Below are 14256 nucleotides of genomic sequence, written 5' to 3' on the forward strand. Positions count from 1 at the left end.
GGAGATTCTGTTCCGCCAGGGAGCACAGTCGTGCCTTTAAGCACCTCCCTGTGGCATTGCAGTGCCTTGGCTGTGTCTAGTGCAGGTAGTCCTGATGATGGGGTTCTGTTAAATCCCTAATTTATGACCACAGCCCTTGTTTTTGTTTCTTTTTAGCTGCTCTTGTGGGCTGTAAGGAACTTGTTTTGATTTTTTGATGTTTGAAAACCAAGGTTGGGAGAACTTGTTGGATCTTTAAGCACTTAAACATTTTTTTGTGCACTAGGTGCTGAAGACGGAAAAAGGAGTAAGACCTCAATGGTGAATTCTACCAAACATTTAAGGGGGAAATAATGCTAACTGTACATAAACTCTTCCAGAAAGTTGAAGAGCTAGTACTTCCCAGCTCACTTTATGAGGCATTCATTACCCTGATAGCAAAGCCAGACACAGACATTACAAGAAAAGAAAAACAGATCAATATTCCTCATGAACCTAGGTATAAAAATTCCTGGGCTTCTCAGGTGGCGCAGTGGTTGAGAGTCCGCCTGCTGATGCAGGGGACACGGGTTCGTGCCCCGGTCCGGGAGGATCCCACATGCCGCGTAGCAGCTGGGCCCGTGAGCCATGGCCGCTGAGCCTGCGCGTCCGGAGCCTGTGCTCCGCAACGGGAGAGGCCACAGCAGTGAGAGGCCTGTGTACCACAAAAAAGAAAAAAAAAAATTCTAAGCAAAATTTTAGCAAATTTTATCTAACAATATATAAAAAGGATAATACATCATGACCATTTAGGAATAAACTAAAAAAGAAAAACCATATGATTATCTCCGTAGGTGCAAAAAGCATTTGATAAAATTCAGTTTCTCTTCCTGATAATAACTTGAAGCAAACTAGGAATAGAAGGGAACTTCCTCATCTGGTAAATGGTATCTATGAAACACCTACAGCTAACAGCACAATTACTGTGAAAGACTGATTGCTTTCCCCTAAGATCAGGAGCAAGAAGAGGATGTCTGCTTTCCCTGCTTCTGCTCAACATTGTATACTGGAGCTTCCGGCTAGTGCAATTAAAAAAAAGAAAGAAAGAAAAGAAAAGGAATCCAGTGTGAAAAAGAAGAAGCAAAACAATCCTAATTTGCAAGTGGCATGATTATTTATGTAGCAAGATCTGATGAAATCTGTAAAGATGCTGTTAGTACTAATAAGTCAGTTTAGCAGAGTTGCAGGATATAAGGACACTGTCCAAAAGTCAGTTGTCTTTCTGTATACTAGCAATGAACAACTGGAAACTGAAATGAAAAATAAAACCAAATAGCATCAAACTAAGTGAAACACTTAGGGATAAACCTGAGGTGTTCAAGACTTGCACACTGAAAAATATAAAACATTGCCGAGAGAAATTAAAGACCTAAATGAATGGAGAAATATACTGTGTTTGTGGCTTGAAGGACTGAATATTGTTAAGATAGCGTATCTCCTCCCTACATTGGTCTGTAGAATTGACACCATCCCAATCAAAATGTCAGCAGGCATTTTTTTATAGAATTTGACAAGCTGATTCCAAAATTCATATGGACATGCAACGAAACTAGAATAATGCCCCCTCGGGGGGAAAAAAAAATTTGAAAACGAACAAAGTTTGGAGATCTAACACTACCTGAATTCAAGACCTGTTATAAAGCTAAAGCAATCGTGATTGTGTGGTATTGGAATAAAGATAGAAAAATAGGTCAGTGGAACAGAATAGAGTCCAAAAATAGACCCACAGGTATCTGGAAGACTGATTTTCAGCAGATGTGCAAAGGCAATTTAATGGGGAAAGGCTAGTCTTTTTAATGTTTTTTTTTTTTTTTTTTTTTTTTTTTTTTTTTTTTTTTTTGCGGTACGCGGACCTCTCACTGTTGTGGCCTCTCCTTTTGCGGAGCACAGGCTCCGGACGTGCAGGCTCAGCGGCCATGGCTCATGGGCCCAGCCGCTCTGTGGCATGTGGGATCTTCCCAGACCGGGGCACGAACCCGTGTCCCCTGCATCGGACTCTCAACCACCAGGGAAGCCCAAGGCTAGTCTTTTTAACAAATGAAAAGTGTTGGAATAATCGGATGTTTGTGTGCAAAATAATGAATTTTAAGCCATATCTCACATCATTTAAAAAAATCAACTTCAAATGAATCATATACCTAAATGTAAAACCTGAAAGTATAAAACTTCTAGAGGAAAACAGAGGAAAAAAAAATCTTTGTGACCTTGGTTTAGGTAAAGATTTCTTAAATATGACACTAAAAGCCCAACTGATAGGAAAATATGGTTAAATTGGATGTCATGAAAATTAAAACTGCTCTTCAGAAGACATCATTAAGAGAATAACAGGAGAAAGCGCAGATTGGGAGAGAATATTTGTGAAGCATATGTCTGATGAAGGACTTAAATTCAGAATACATAAAGAATTCTCCAGACTTACTAAGAGAACTAACAACCCAACTAAAAAATTGGCAAAAGAGAAACAGACCCTTTACCAAAGCATATATATAGGTGGCAGATAAGTGCCATTTTTCATGAGGGTTCAATGCAAACTGAAACCACAGTGACCCACTGCATACCGCTGGGATGGGTACATTGAAACGTCTGACAGTGGCCCGTGCTGGAGAGGGCGTGGAAGAGCCAAGTGCTCACACATGGCTTGTGGGCGTGTGACAGCCACTTTGGGAAACGGTAACGTGTGATCCAGTCACACCAAGGGAAAAGGAAACATGAGTCCAGACGGATTTGTACATGAGTGTTCACACGGTTTTGTAACAACTCATGACTGGACACAACTCAAAAGTCTATCCAGGGACTTCCCTGGTGACGCAGTGGTTAAGAATCTGCCTGCCAGTACAGGGGACACAGATTCGAGCCCTGGTCAGGGAACTAAGATCCCATATGCCGTGGGGCAACTAAGCCCATGTACTACAACTGCTGAGCTCAATGAGAGAGCAAGCCCATGTCCCGCGAACTACTGGAGCCCGCGCACCACAACTAGAGAAAGAAAACCCACACGCCACTACTAGAGAGAAGCCCATGCCCTGCAAAGAAAGATCCCACGTGCCTCAGTGAAGATCCCGCATTCTGCAACTAAGACCTGATGCAGCCAAAAAATAAATGAAATAAATAAGTAAACAATAAATCTTAAAAAAAAAAAGTCCACCCACAAGTAAATGGACAAATAGTGATAGACCCACACCATGGACTGTTACTCAGCAATGTAAGGGATGCTCTCTTGATGAATGTGTGATGTGGGTGAATCTCCAAACTGTTATGCCGAGTGAACAAAGTAAGACAAAAAAGGACTACAGACTCCGATTCCACATACGACATTCTAGAAAAGGTAAAACTATGGTGATAGAAAGCAACTCACTGGTAGCTGATGCTGGAAGGAGAAATTGCAGAGGGGCACAGGTGATGTTTGGCAGGGGTAGATACTTTCAGTGACTTGGTTGTGCTGACAGTTGTACGGATATAGAAACACATCTGAGCTTATGAAATCATATGGTTTAAAGTGTGTACAGTATCTCGTATCTCAGTTACACAACAAAACCTTGATGCTTTATACTCTGATGAGTAGTTAGTGCACTTTGTATCATGTGGTTGGTTCTCACTGTTAACTAGGTAGATAGGTAGAATTAATTAACAATTCCAAGTGAGGAAACGGAGGCTTAGAGGAGGTGAACTAACTTATTACTTACACGGGCTCACTCGCTGGCCAAGTGCACACCAGGCCCAGCTGCCAGGGGGACGTGTGGTCATGTGGGGTCTCCACACTTTGTCTTGGATTCTGAGAGTCTAAGATTATTCATTCTCCTTTTTCATTAACCCTTTTGGAAATTACCTTTTTAAAGTTCCCGTGATGTTTCTCCGTAGATGTTATCAGAAACCAGCTTTGCGTGATTGTGAACGGGTCTCCTGCTCTCCTTCAGGGCACAGTCTTTTGCTGAGCGCCTGCGACTGGGCATCGCAGTGATTCACGGAGAAGCGCAGGACGCCGAGTCCGACCTGGTGGACGGGCGGCATTCCCCGCCCATGGTCAGGAGCGCTGCCGCCATCCACCCCAGCCTGGAGATCCCCAGTAAGTGAGCTGCCCCCGGGTCGCTTTCCTCTTTGATTTTAAGGCTGACTTAATTTTTTTTTCGAATGTGAAGTGTTACTTCTCTTTTTGTTTTTTAAATTGTCAAAAACTGATACCTTTCGAGGCCTGACTGTGACAAGTGCACTTCTGGTGGCCTCTTAGAAGCCGTCTGTCTGGTCATACCAAGACCTATGCACATGCTCAGTTTAGACGCATCTGTGGGACATCAGGGATTTCACTTGTTCATTCAGTAACATGTCCTAGAGTAGAGTAAAGTTTAACACAAGCAGAAAGCTTTTGGTGCACAAGTTATTCACTGTAGTGTTATTTCTAATGCAAAATATTGGAAAAGTCTAAATGGTTCACCGGAGGGCTGGGCTTGGTGAAGAATGTCGTATCAGCACAACTCACTATGCGGCCCTTTGAAATAATTAAGACTCTGTAAACAAGAGAAAAATTTATGGAATGTACGTGAATAAGGCAGAATACAAGAGTGTAGGCCTGTCTTTTGCCTGGGCCAGGAGGGAATATGAAGGATGAACGTGGTTGTGACTGGGTGGTAGAGTTATGCATGAATTTATTTTTGTTTTTAAGAAACTTCCCTCAAGCTTTAATAACATCTTTTCAGTTAAAAAAAAATACTGCTTTTGTTTGAGTCTGCTGGGGAGAAAAGACTTTTCCTCTACCCTCTGTAGCTTCAGTGCTCAGGAGGCTGCAAGTAAAACTGACAAAAGACAGATCAAGAAGAGAAAAGATAGATTTTAAGAGGAGGTTGGAGTTCGGGGCTTGTATATGGTCTTCATAGGGGAAGGGGAGTGGAGGAAGGGCACTGCTGGGAGGGCCAGTGGCTCGCAGGGAGGATGGATGGGAGAAAGGACGGTGCGTGACAGTGTCTGTGTAGGAGTGGTGCCGACTTCTGGTCTGGGTGATGAGAGCCAGTCTTCCTGCTGTTGTTGCTGGGGGGGTGGTTTAGGACAACTGAATTCTTTTGAGTTCTTTTGGGGAGCTCTGCTTTTAGGCAGATAAGGGACTTCAGGAATTCAAATGCCTTCAGCTTAAAATAATTTTCATGCCACTGTGGTGTATTCTGGACCCCTTCGGGTTCTCACTTTGCCTAGGAGTTTGCTCATTTATAAGCAAAAAACCTCAGAGAAGGAAATACGGTCCTGGGATGGCCATGAAGGAGCAAGATTGCAGCTGGGCCTTGTGGATCCTGGTTAGCTGAGGTGGACGTTGAAGGCATTCAGGCATGGGTTCAACTGGGGACAGTATGGCAGAGGCAAAGGCTGGGCTTTGTGTGTGGCCGTGGGTGGCCAGGAAGGATGCCACCCTGACCACCGAAGCTCCCTGGAGGAAAGACATGGGGATAAGGTGGCAGCAGAACGCTCCTGAGGGCAGTGAGTCCCTCGCGTTGCTTTTGCTCTTTGGGGTCCTTTGCACTTTAGGGTCACTTTATTTCTGCAAAAAAAGAGGTTGGGGTTTTGACGGGGTGCATTGAGTCTCTAGATCACTCGGGGAGCATTGCCGTCTTAACAGTACTAAGTCTTCCTGTCCGATCTGTATGCCTTTTATTTCTTTTTCTTGCCTGACTGCCCCGGCTAGCACATCCGGTGCTCTGTTGAATAGCAGTGGTGAAAGTGGGCATCCTTGTCTTGTCCCTGATCTTAGGGGAAAGGTCTTTCATCACATACGACGTTAGCAGTGCTTTTTCCATAGTTGCCCTTTATCGGGTGGGGGAAGCTCCCTTCTGTTGCTGGTCTCTTGGGCCTCTGTCATGAGACAGTAACTTGCTGAGGCCTCGGCTTGGCTCTTAACCGAGAAACGTGTGTGCGTGTTTTGTCCTGGGCAGTGCTGATCCCCAAGGAGAAGCCCCCGATCACAGTGGTCGGTGACGTGGGAGGAAGGACCGCCGTCATTGTGGTACGCAGGCCTCTCTTCCTGTCCCTCTGTCGCGCTTGCCGCTGGTGCTTTGCTGACTGGCTTGCCGGTCATGCTGGGGACGGTGCCAGGTAGGTCTCACGGGCGCCTGGTGCTGAATGTCTACTTTGGTCCAAAACCTGAGACTCGCCAGGTGACCCACAGCTTCTGTCCAGCTGGCCTACAAATCCGAGGCTCCCAGGACCCCCCTGGATTGGAGCATTTGCTAGAGCAGCTCACAGAACTCATAGAGACACTTAGGTTCACCAGGTCGTTAAAGGATGTGACAGAGGACACAGATGAGCAGCCAGATGGAGAGAGAGGGGCACGGGGCAAGGCCGGGGAGGGTCCCCGTGGAGTTGGGGTGCATCACCCACTCGGTGTGGAATGTTCACCCACCTGGTTCGCTCCCCGAACCCCGTGCTACTGGGATGTTATGGGGGCTTCTTCCTGGAGGCCTGATGGATCATCAGTCCCATTTCCAGCCCCCTCCCCTCTGTGGAGGAGTTGGGGCTGGCCGTGCGGGTGCTGCAAATTCCAAGCTTCCCTGGTCTTTCTGGTGACCAGTCCCCATCCAAGAGCCCACCCGGAGTCATCTCATCAAGAGGTTCCTCTAGTGCTCTTACCGCTAAAACATGTAAAAGGGCTTTAGAAGAGACCAATGTATATATTTTCTATTAACTCATACTGGGAGTCTGTGAGATTAGAAACCACTGGACTGAGTATTTTGTTAAAATAATAATAATTATTATTTTTCCCATTATAAAAATATATGGAAAAAACACATTTCCCATCCACCCAGTGCAGAAAATTTAGAAAATAAGGAAAAGTAGCAAGAAAAGAGGAAAGAACCACCTAGAGTCAAAAGCATCTTCTAACAGGTGCTTTACTATGCACTAAAAAAATCTAGGGTGAGTATTTCTGGAGCACCTGCCTGGTGGGATGTAGCTCTAGACGGTAGGGATAGAGAACTATAGGCCCAGGGCGCCTGTGCTGCACTGTGGGAGGCCTGGAGGGAATGCAGTGGGAGCCCAGTGACCTCGCTGTCTGGACACGTCAACGTGGACAGGCAGGTGTGTCACAGTAGAATTAGTCCAGCCTTTTTCCCCGTGGTCTAGACCCACCTTTACAAAAGTGTTCATGTCTTTTGCTGAATCTAATGCCAGGACGACATCATTGATGATGTGGACAGCTTCCTCGCTGCAGCAGAGACCCTGAAGGAAAGGGGTGCGTATAAGATCTTCGTGATGGCGACTCACGGCTTGTTATCCTCCGACGCCCCTCGACTGATCGAGGAATCTGCCATTGATGAGGTAACAGAGCCGGGCTGAGTGTGGCCACAGCTGCCTGGTGCCCGTGCCCATCCCGACCTGTGGTCACGGGAGCAGGTGGAAAGCTCTGTAGTTCAGAGTGGGTTCTGTTTGCGTGTCACTGCCCGCAGCCTTTGTGTTCTGCCCGTGGCAGTGGGTGATAGTTTTAGTGACTCTTGTAAGTGGAGCCCCTGGCCCTGACGGCACTGCCTAATGCTGGGCACATGGCGTCCCTGAGCTCCGGCACAGCCCTGCAGGGAGAGTGAGAAACTGTGCACCAGAGGAGTTCAGTGACTTCTTAAGGTCAGGCAGCTACAAGCCCAAGCTCGTAGGGTTCAGACCCTAGTTTACCCGATGCTAAAGCCCAGCTCTCTTCCTGGTACAGAGGCCCGTGCATGACGTCGGGAGAGGAAGGCACACGGGGCCACCTTCCTAAACTGCCTGCAGCTCCCAGAGTGGCTGAAGTGAGGCCAGCCAGGTTTCCTCGCCCTCCTTTGTCCACCCCTCATTCCAGGGGCCAGCTAGCTGCGGGGGTTGATTGTGTGAATCACGTTTTTATTATCTTTTAAGAAGCAAAAATGCTGTCTCCTGTATATTCCTGGGTATTGAATCTTAAACTAGTTGGACTCCTTTTACTTTTCTGAGGCCCACACTTTTCCTCTTCAGCAGCCAGTCTCCCTGAGCCTGGCCCGATACTCATCTCTGATGGGTTCAGGATGCTTTAGCACAGAGAGAAAGCCAGGCTTGTACGGCTTAGCTCGATCTGGCCTCCTTTCTCTGCTGCACGACACACACATAAAGCGGGAAGACTTCAGGCCCACGGCAGTGCTCACTGGTCTGTCTGCATGGCACTAGGCGGGGTTCTTGCGGGTGCTGTGTGTGGGCAGGTTAGCAAGAGCGTGTGGGCGGCTGCTGCAGCCAGGCCCTCGGAACAGAGTGGACTTTGGAGAGGACGCATGAAGCCCCGGACGCAGAGGTCGCACATCCTAGGCCAGCAGGGGGGCTCTGCAGGGGCCATGGGGGCTCAGTCACTGATACCCATACCGGGGAGTCGGGTCGGTAACTGATGGATAAGCTGGGTTCCATATAAACCTGTAGACAAAGCACAGTTGCCCAGTAGATGATAAAGCTATGAACAATGTAAAAGTAACAGCAGGATCAACAGGGTAGGAGGTGGGAGAAGTGGAGAGAGGCTGATTTCCCTGTGTTTCAGAAGAGGAGCCAGTAAGGAGGGCTTGATAAATCAAGATTTGAAGTGTTTTTCTTTTTGTTTTTTTAATTAAAAGTAGTTAAATGAAACGTCCAGAATAGGCCTCTATAAAGTCAGTAGATTGGTGGTTGCCAGGGAGGTTTGAGGAAGGGTGAAATGAGGAGTGGCCAAAGGGGGTACGGCGTTTCTTTTGGGGGAGATACTAATCACAGCTCTGAGTATCCTGAAAGTCATTGAATTGTATGCTTTAAATGGGCAAATTGTATGGTATGAATTACATCACCAAAAAGCTGTTATTTTTAAAAGTGGTTAGAATACATTTGGAAAATTCATTCCCGACTGAGGGTGGTTATCTAGTGAGAAAACTGACCCTCCAGGGTGACCAGGTGGTATAGTCCCTTCTGGGGGCACCAGCCCCAAGGCATTGTGCTCAGAGCCGGTGCAGCCCTGCCTGGGGTCGCCCTTCACACTGATGCCGTGTGGATGGGGCAGAAAATTCTGTGTTTGATACCAGTGGGTAGGTGTTTTTCCTTTGGGAACTGTTCTTTTACAGGTCATGAGACTTACATGACCCTTCATGTTCCCATGTTTGCCTTAGTTACCAGGAAGTTCAAACAGAAAAGGAGTCACACAGTAATTATGATGGTCTAGGTTTTCATGGCCCTGCTGCTGGTTCTGAATGATTCCCGATCGTTCGTCTGTTTCAACAATCTCATGGTGTATGTACGTTTTTTTATTATAAGCTGTCTTGAGGCTTATTTTGGAAGTAGGGAGTATGTATTATAAATAATAACTTAAAAATATTCCCATCTGTTTTTTTAAGAAGGCTGAGTATTTTTTCCATTTGTAGCTGTTGAAAAATGCTTGTTTCCCCTTTTTTGATTTTCATCAAATCTTTTTAAAATAACAGCTTTATTGACATATACAGTAGTCCCCGCTTATCCACAGGGGATGCCTTCCAAGACCCCCCAGTGGATGCCTGGAAACCGTGCATGCATAGTACTAAACCCTATGTGTAGTCTGTTTTTTCCTGTACATACATATCTATGATAAAGTTTAACTTATTAATTAAGCACAATGAATTAACAGTAATACCTAATAATAAAACAGAACAATTATGGCAATATACCTTCTTGTGCATATTTAATGCCTTTTTCATCTTAACTAAGCACTTTCATACACTGTGTCTACAACTTTTGCAATTTGATATGTGACAGCAAAACTAGCGTGAATTTCTGTTTCCTTCTTCACAAGTTTATGGATGGACAATTCATTCTTACCATAGATCTTAGCAATCTCAGCACCCAGTTTTCCTTCCTTAAGTTGAGAACTTTTGCCTTTTCACTTAAAGGAAGCACTTCACAGCTTCTCTTTAGTATATCTGAATTGTCAGCCTCACTACTTTTGTAAAATTAAGTAAAAGAAGGATCACTTGGACACAAGCACTGTGGCCTGATACCCGAGATGGCTGCTGAGTGACTGACGGGCAGGATCTGCTGGACAGAGGGACGCTTCACATCCCAGACGGAGTGAGACGGCCCGAGAGTTCGTCACATTACTCAGAACAGCGCACAATTTTAAACGTATAAATTATTTATTTCTGCAATTTTCCATTTAGTATTTTCAGAGTGAGGTTGACCGTGGGTAACTGAAACTGTGGAAAGTGAAACCTTGGATGGGGGCTGTGGGGGATGTCTGTAATTCACATGCCATATGATTCACCCATTTGAAGTGTATACTTCAGGGCTTCCCTGGTGGCGCAGTGGGTGAGAGTCCGCCTGCTGATGCAGGGGACACGGGTTCGTGCCCCGGTCTGGGAAGATCCCACATGCCGCGGAGCGGCTAGGCCCGTGAGCCATGGCCGCTGAGCCTGCGCGTCCGGAGCCTGTGCTCCGCAATGGGAGAGGCCACAACAGTGAGAGGCCCGCACACCACTGCCTAACTAACTAACTAACTAACTAACTGAATTAATATTATAATTAATAAACAAACAAACAAATAAATAAAGGATTAAATAAATAAATAAATAAAGTGTATACTTCAGTAGTTTTTAGTATATTCACAGAATTGTGCAACCGTTACCACAATCACTTTAGAACATTTTCATCCCCCCACAAAGAAACTCCATACCCATTATCAGTCACTCCCCATTTCTTCTCAATCCACTCAGCTATAGGCAACCACTAATCTGCTTTCTATCTCTGCAATAGGTTTATCTAATCTGGCCATGTTATATAAATGGAATCATATAATATGTGGCCTTTGATCTCTGGCTTCTTTCACTTAGCATAATGTTTTTTGAAAGTTCATCCATGTTGTAGCTGTAGGTGTCAGTACTTCATTCCTTTTTATTGCCATGTAGTATTTCGCTGCATGCCTGTAATTTTTTTGCTCTCTGTTCATAATTTGGGTTGTTTCCACTCTGACTGTTATGAATAATGCTGTCATGAGCACTCATGTACATGTTTTCAAATGGAGATGTTTTCATTTCTCTTGGGTGTCTACCTAGGAGGAGAATTGCTGGGTCACACGGTAACTCTATGTTTAACCTTTTGAGGAACCTCCAGACTGTTTTCCAGTGCAGCCGAACCAGTTTGCATTCCCACCAGCAGTGAATGAGGGGACCAGTTTCTCCATGTCCTTGCCAGCACTTGCTGTTGTTATCTGTTTTTTTGCCTGTAGTTGTCATAGTGGGTGTAAGGTTTTCAAACCTTAACCTAAGATACAGGTAGAATTCACACTGACTGAAAACATTGCTGAAGGCACAGTAGACCCATTTCAGAGATGTGAGAATATATCAGATTTTCAGGTCAAGCCAGGAAGCTACTTGGTTTTATGATCTCTTGTTTTTCTCTTGATTTGCAGGTGGTGGTTACCAATACAATTCCACATGAAATCCAGAAGCTCCAGTGCCCCAAAATTAAAACTGTGGATATAAGCATGATCCTTTCAGAAGCCATCCGTCGGATTCACAATGGGGAGTCCATGTCCTACCTTTTCAGAAACATAGGTTTAGATGACTGAACAGCTTTCCTCTCTTAAAACTCTCGAGGGCCAAACTGGAATAGTAAGAATAAGCACTGTGAGGCACATGCCTGACTGATGTATTTCACAGGGACCGTCTGTGTCTTGTTCCTTCCTTTTGTTAATTCCTATGAAGAGAGACCAACTTTTTAAGTCCATTTGGGTGTTTGTGAGTTTATGGGGGCAATTTTTTTTTTTTGCGGTAGGCAGGCCTCTCACTGCTGTGGCCTCTCCCGTTGCGGAGCACAGGCTCCGGACGCGCAGGCTCAGCGGCTATGGCCCACGGGCCCAGCCACTCTGCGACATGTGGGATCTTCCTGGACTGGGGCACAAACCCGTGTCCCCTGCATCAGCAGGCGGACTCTCAACCACTGCGCCACCAGGGAAGCCCTATGGGGGCAATTTTTATAAAAGAAAAACTATATTCTCCTCTTGAATAAAATAAGACCTGGTTGTGTTCAGTTTACCTGTTGAAAAAATAACTTGGAAAAAAGATTTTAAGCTCACAAACAACCTTTTCCCAAAGTTGCTGGAGCCCAGGTGCTTTAAAAAGTTAATAAAATAAAATGATATACTGTATGATACTGCAGGTGAAAAGCCAAAAAGATTATTCTGTTAAGTCCAGTAAATTACATTTTTAGAAATGCTGTTATAGACATGCATATGGAATATGTGACCGTTATTTATTTTCTGCAACAAAAGAAGGAATAAAAACTGTATTTGTGTGTTTTTTTTTTAACTTTATGTTTTGGCAATTGTTTTATAACTAAAATAAAATGAGAGCTGAATATACATGCTGTGGATGTTGAAATGTTCATCAGCTTGTTGAGATTTCTGCAGCTTTGGGGTGATACAGTAGTCTCTTCGGGATGTAATGTTCCCTGTTCTGTTTGTCCAGGACCCTGCACGTTCTCGACGCGTAGTCACTTGACTGCAGCAGGAGAGGAATTGGAACACCAGCTGTGAGCCACTGGGGCAGGTCAGGAGTTGGCGTGAGCTGCCATCTGCATCTTGGTGTGGCTCCTTGGCGTGGCATCTTTGTTCTGCTCCTTGTTTAAACAAAATGCAGCACTGCATGCTCTGGAAAATGAGATGCTGGCGGGGAGGGAGTTACAGAGGGCAAGCAATGTGAGCCTTGTGAGTGTCAAGCATCTAGTATTGTCTGTCAGAGTTCAGAACTCAGAACTCTACCTTAGAGTTTATCAGGCTGGGAGACACTGGGGTCCCATGATTTATGCCACTAAGGTCATGTAATGGCAGTCCCCTCCAATTCATGCAGGAAAGAATGAAGACTTTCTTACAAAGAAAAAGATTACTTTTTCTTCCAAAAAAACTTAAACCTTTGCTTTCTGAGTGCATGCTCAGAAAAGACCTGAGAAAGCCCTTAAGCTTGCACCTCTGGCTGCCCTTGAGGTTCTGTGTAAGCAAGAAGTGAGGGCCAAGGCAGGGTTGTAAATTTTCTGGCTAAGTGTTGAAGGCATGCCCCAGGACACACAGCCCATCTACAGACTGGGAGAGTTGTTCTCTCTCTCTCTCTCTCTCTCTCTCTCTCTCTTTTTTTTTTTTTTTTTTTTCGGTTTCAGGGTTTTACGGAAGTGTGTGATGACTCACTAGCTGACTGTCCAGAGATTTCAGTTGCCACAAACAACAAAGAATACAGACTTTACAAAATCAGTTTTGAAAAGCCACTATGCAAACAAAGCCTATGGAGGGAGGAGAATCTGATTTCCAGACTTTCACGTTATAATATTTAAAATACCAGTTTTCAACAACAAGAAAAAATTCCGAGGCATGTAAAGAAACAAGAAGGTTGGGCCCATACACGGGGTCTTCCTTGAGGAAGCCCAGACTTTAGACCTACTAGACAAAGACTTTAAGTCAACTATTTTAAACATGCTCAAGAGCTAAAGGAATCATGGGAATTATGTCTCACCAAATGGAGAATATCAATAAGGAGAGAGAAATAATAAAAATGAACCAGACAGAGAGGATTTGAGGAAGATGGTGGAGTAGGAAGCACCAGGAATCTGTCTTGCCACGTAGACAGTTGCAGTGGCAAATACATCTGATGATTTTGGAATTCTGGAGTCTATTGAAGGTTTGCAATTTGCAGGGGAAGTGTTGGACAGTAGATTATAGCTAATTTTGGTCAAAACCAGCTCTTAGTACAGTCGGAGATACCCGGCCCCCACTCCGAGCCCTGTGGCAGGCAGCTCTGCACACGTTCCTGGAGTAGTCTGCACCAGCTTGTGGGAGCCAGGATAGGCAAAAAGGCCCCCTCCTCCAGATAGCAGGGATCTGTGCTCTGATAGCTGATACTGGCTTCTGATCACAGAAGTGCAGAGGCTGGTAGCCATTGTTACTTCACCTCCCCCATTGTTGCAAGCTCCTCCTCCTCCAGTTGAAGAAGGAATAGTGCCTAACTCATGCTATGAGGCCAGCATTACCCTACTACAAAAACCAAAGACATTACAAGAAAGATAAAGCAAAGTCCAATATCTCAAGAACATAGGGGCAGAGATCCTCAACAAAATATTTGCAGAACAATTCCAACAGTGTATAAAAAGAATTATGCAAAACCAAGTGGGATTATCCCACATATGCAAGGCTGTCTCAACATTTGAAAATCAACTCGTGTAATCCATCACATCAACAGACTAAAAAAAGAAAAATTACATGATTGTATCAATTGATGCAGAAAAATCATCTGACAA

General features: G+C 45.0%; 1 protein-coding gene across 4 annotated transcripts in view; it reads left to right on the forward strand.

Moving 5' to 3' along the window:
• PRPSAP2 (phosphoribosyl pyrophosphate synthetase associated protein 2) overlaps positions 1-12243 on the forward strand; it is a 39558-nt gene extending 27315 nt beyond the window's left edge. For all 4 annotated transcript variants that reach the window (XM_060080838.1, XM_060080836.1, XM_060080837.1 and 1 more), the window contains 4 exons: positions 3933-4081; positions 5931-6001; positions 7165-7311; positions 11384-12243. In XM_060080838.1, coding sequence (XP_059936821.1) covers positions 3933-4081; positions 5931-6001; positions 7165-7311; positions 11384-11542 — 526 coding nt within the window. In that variant the 3' untranslated portion in view covers positions 11543-12243. The remainder of the gene's footprint in view (positions 1-3932; positions 4082-5930; positions 6002-7164; positions 7312-11383) is intronic.
• Positions 12244-14256: the final 2013 nt, after the last annotated feature.

This window comes from Mesoplodon densirostris, chromosome 18 (genome assembly GCF_025265405.1).
Source record: "Mesoplodon densirostris isolate mMesDen1 chromosome 18, mMesDen1 primary haplotype, whole genome shotgun sequence".
Taxonomy (NCBI): domain Eukaryota; kingdom Metazoa; phylum Chordata; class Mammalia; order Artiodactyla; family Ziphiidae; genus Mesoplodon; species Mesoplodon densirostris.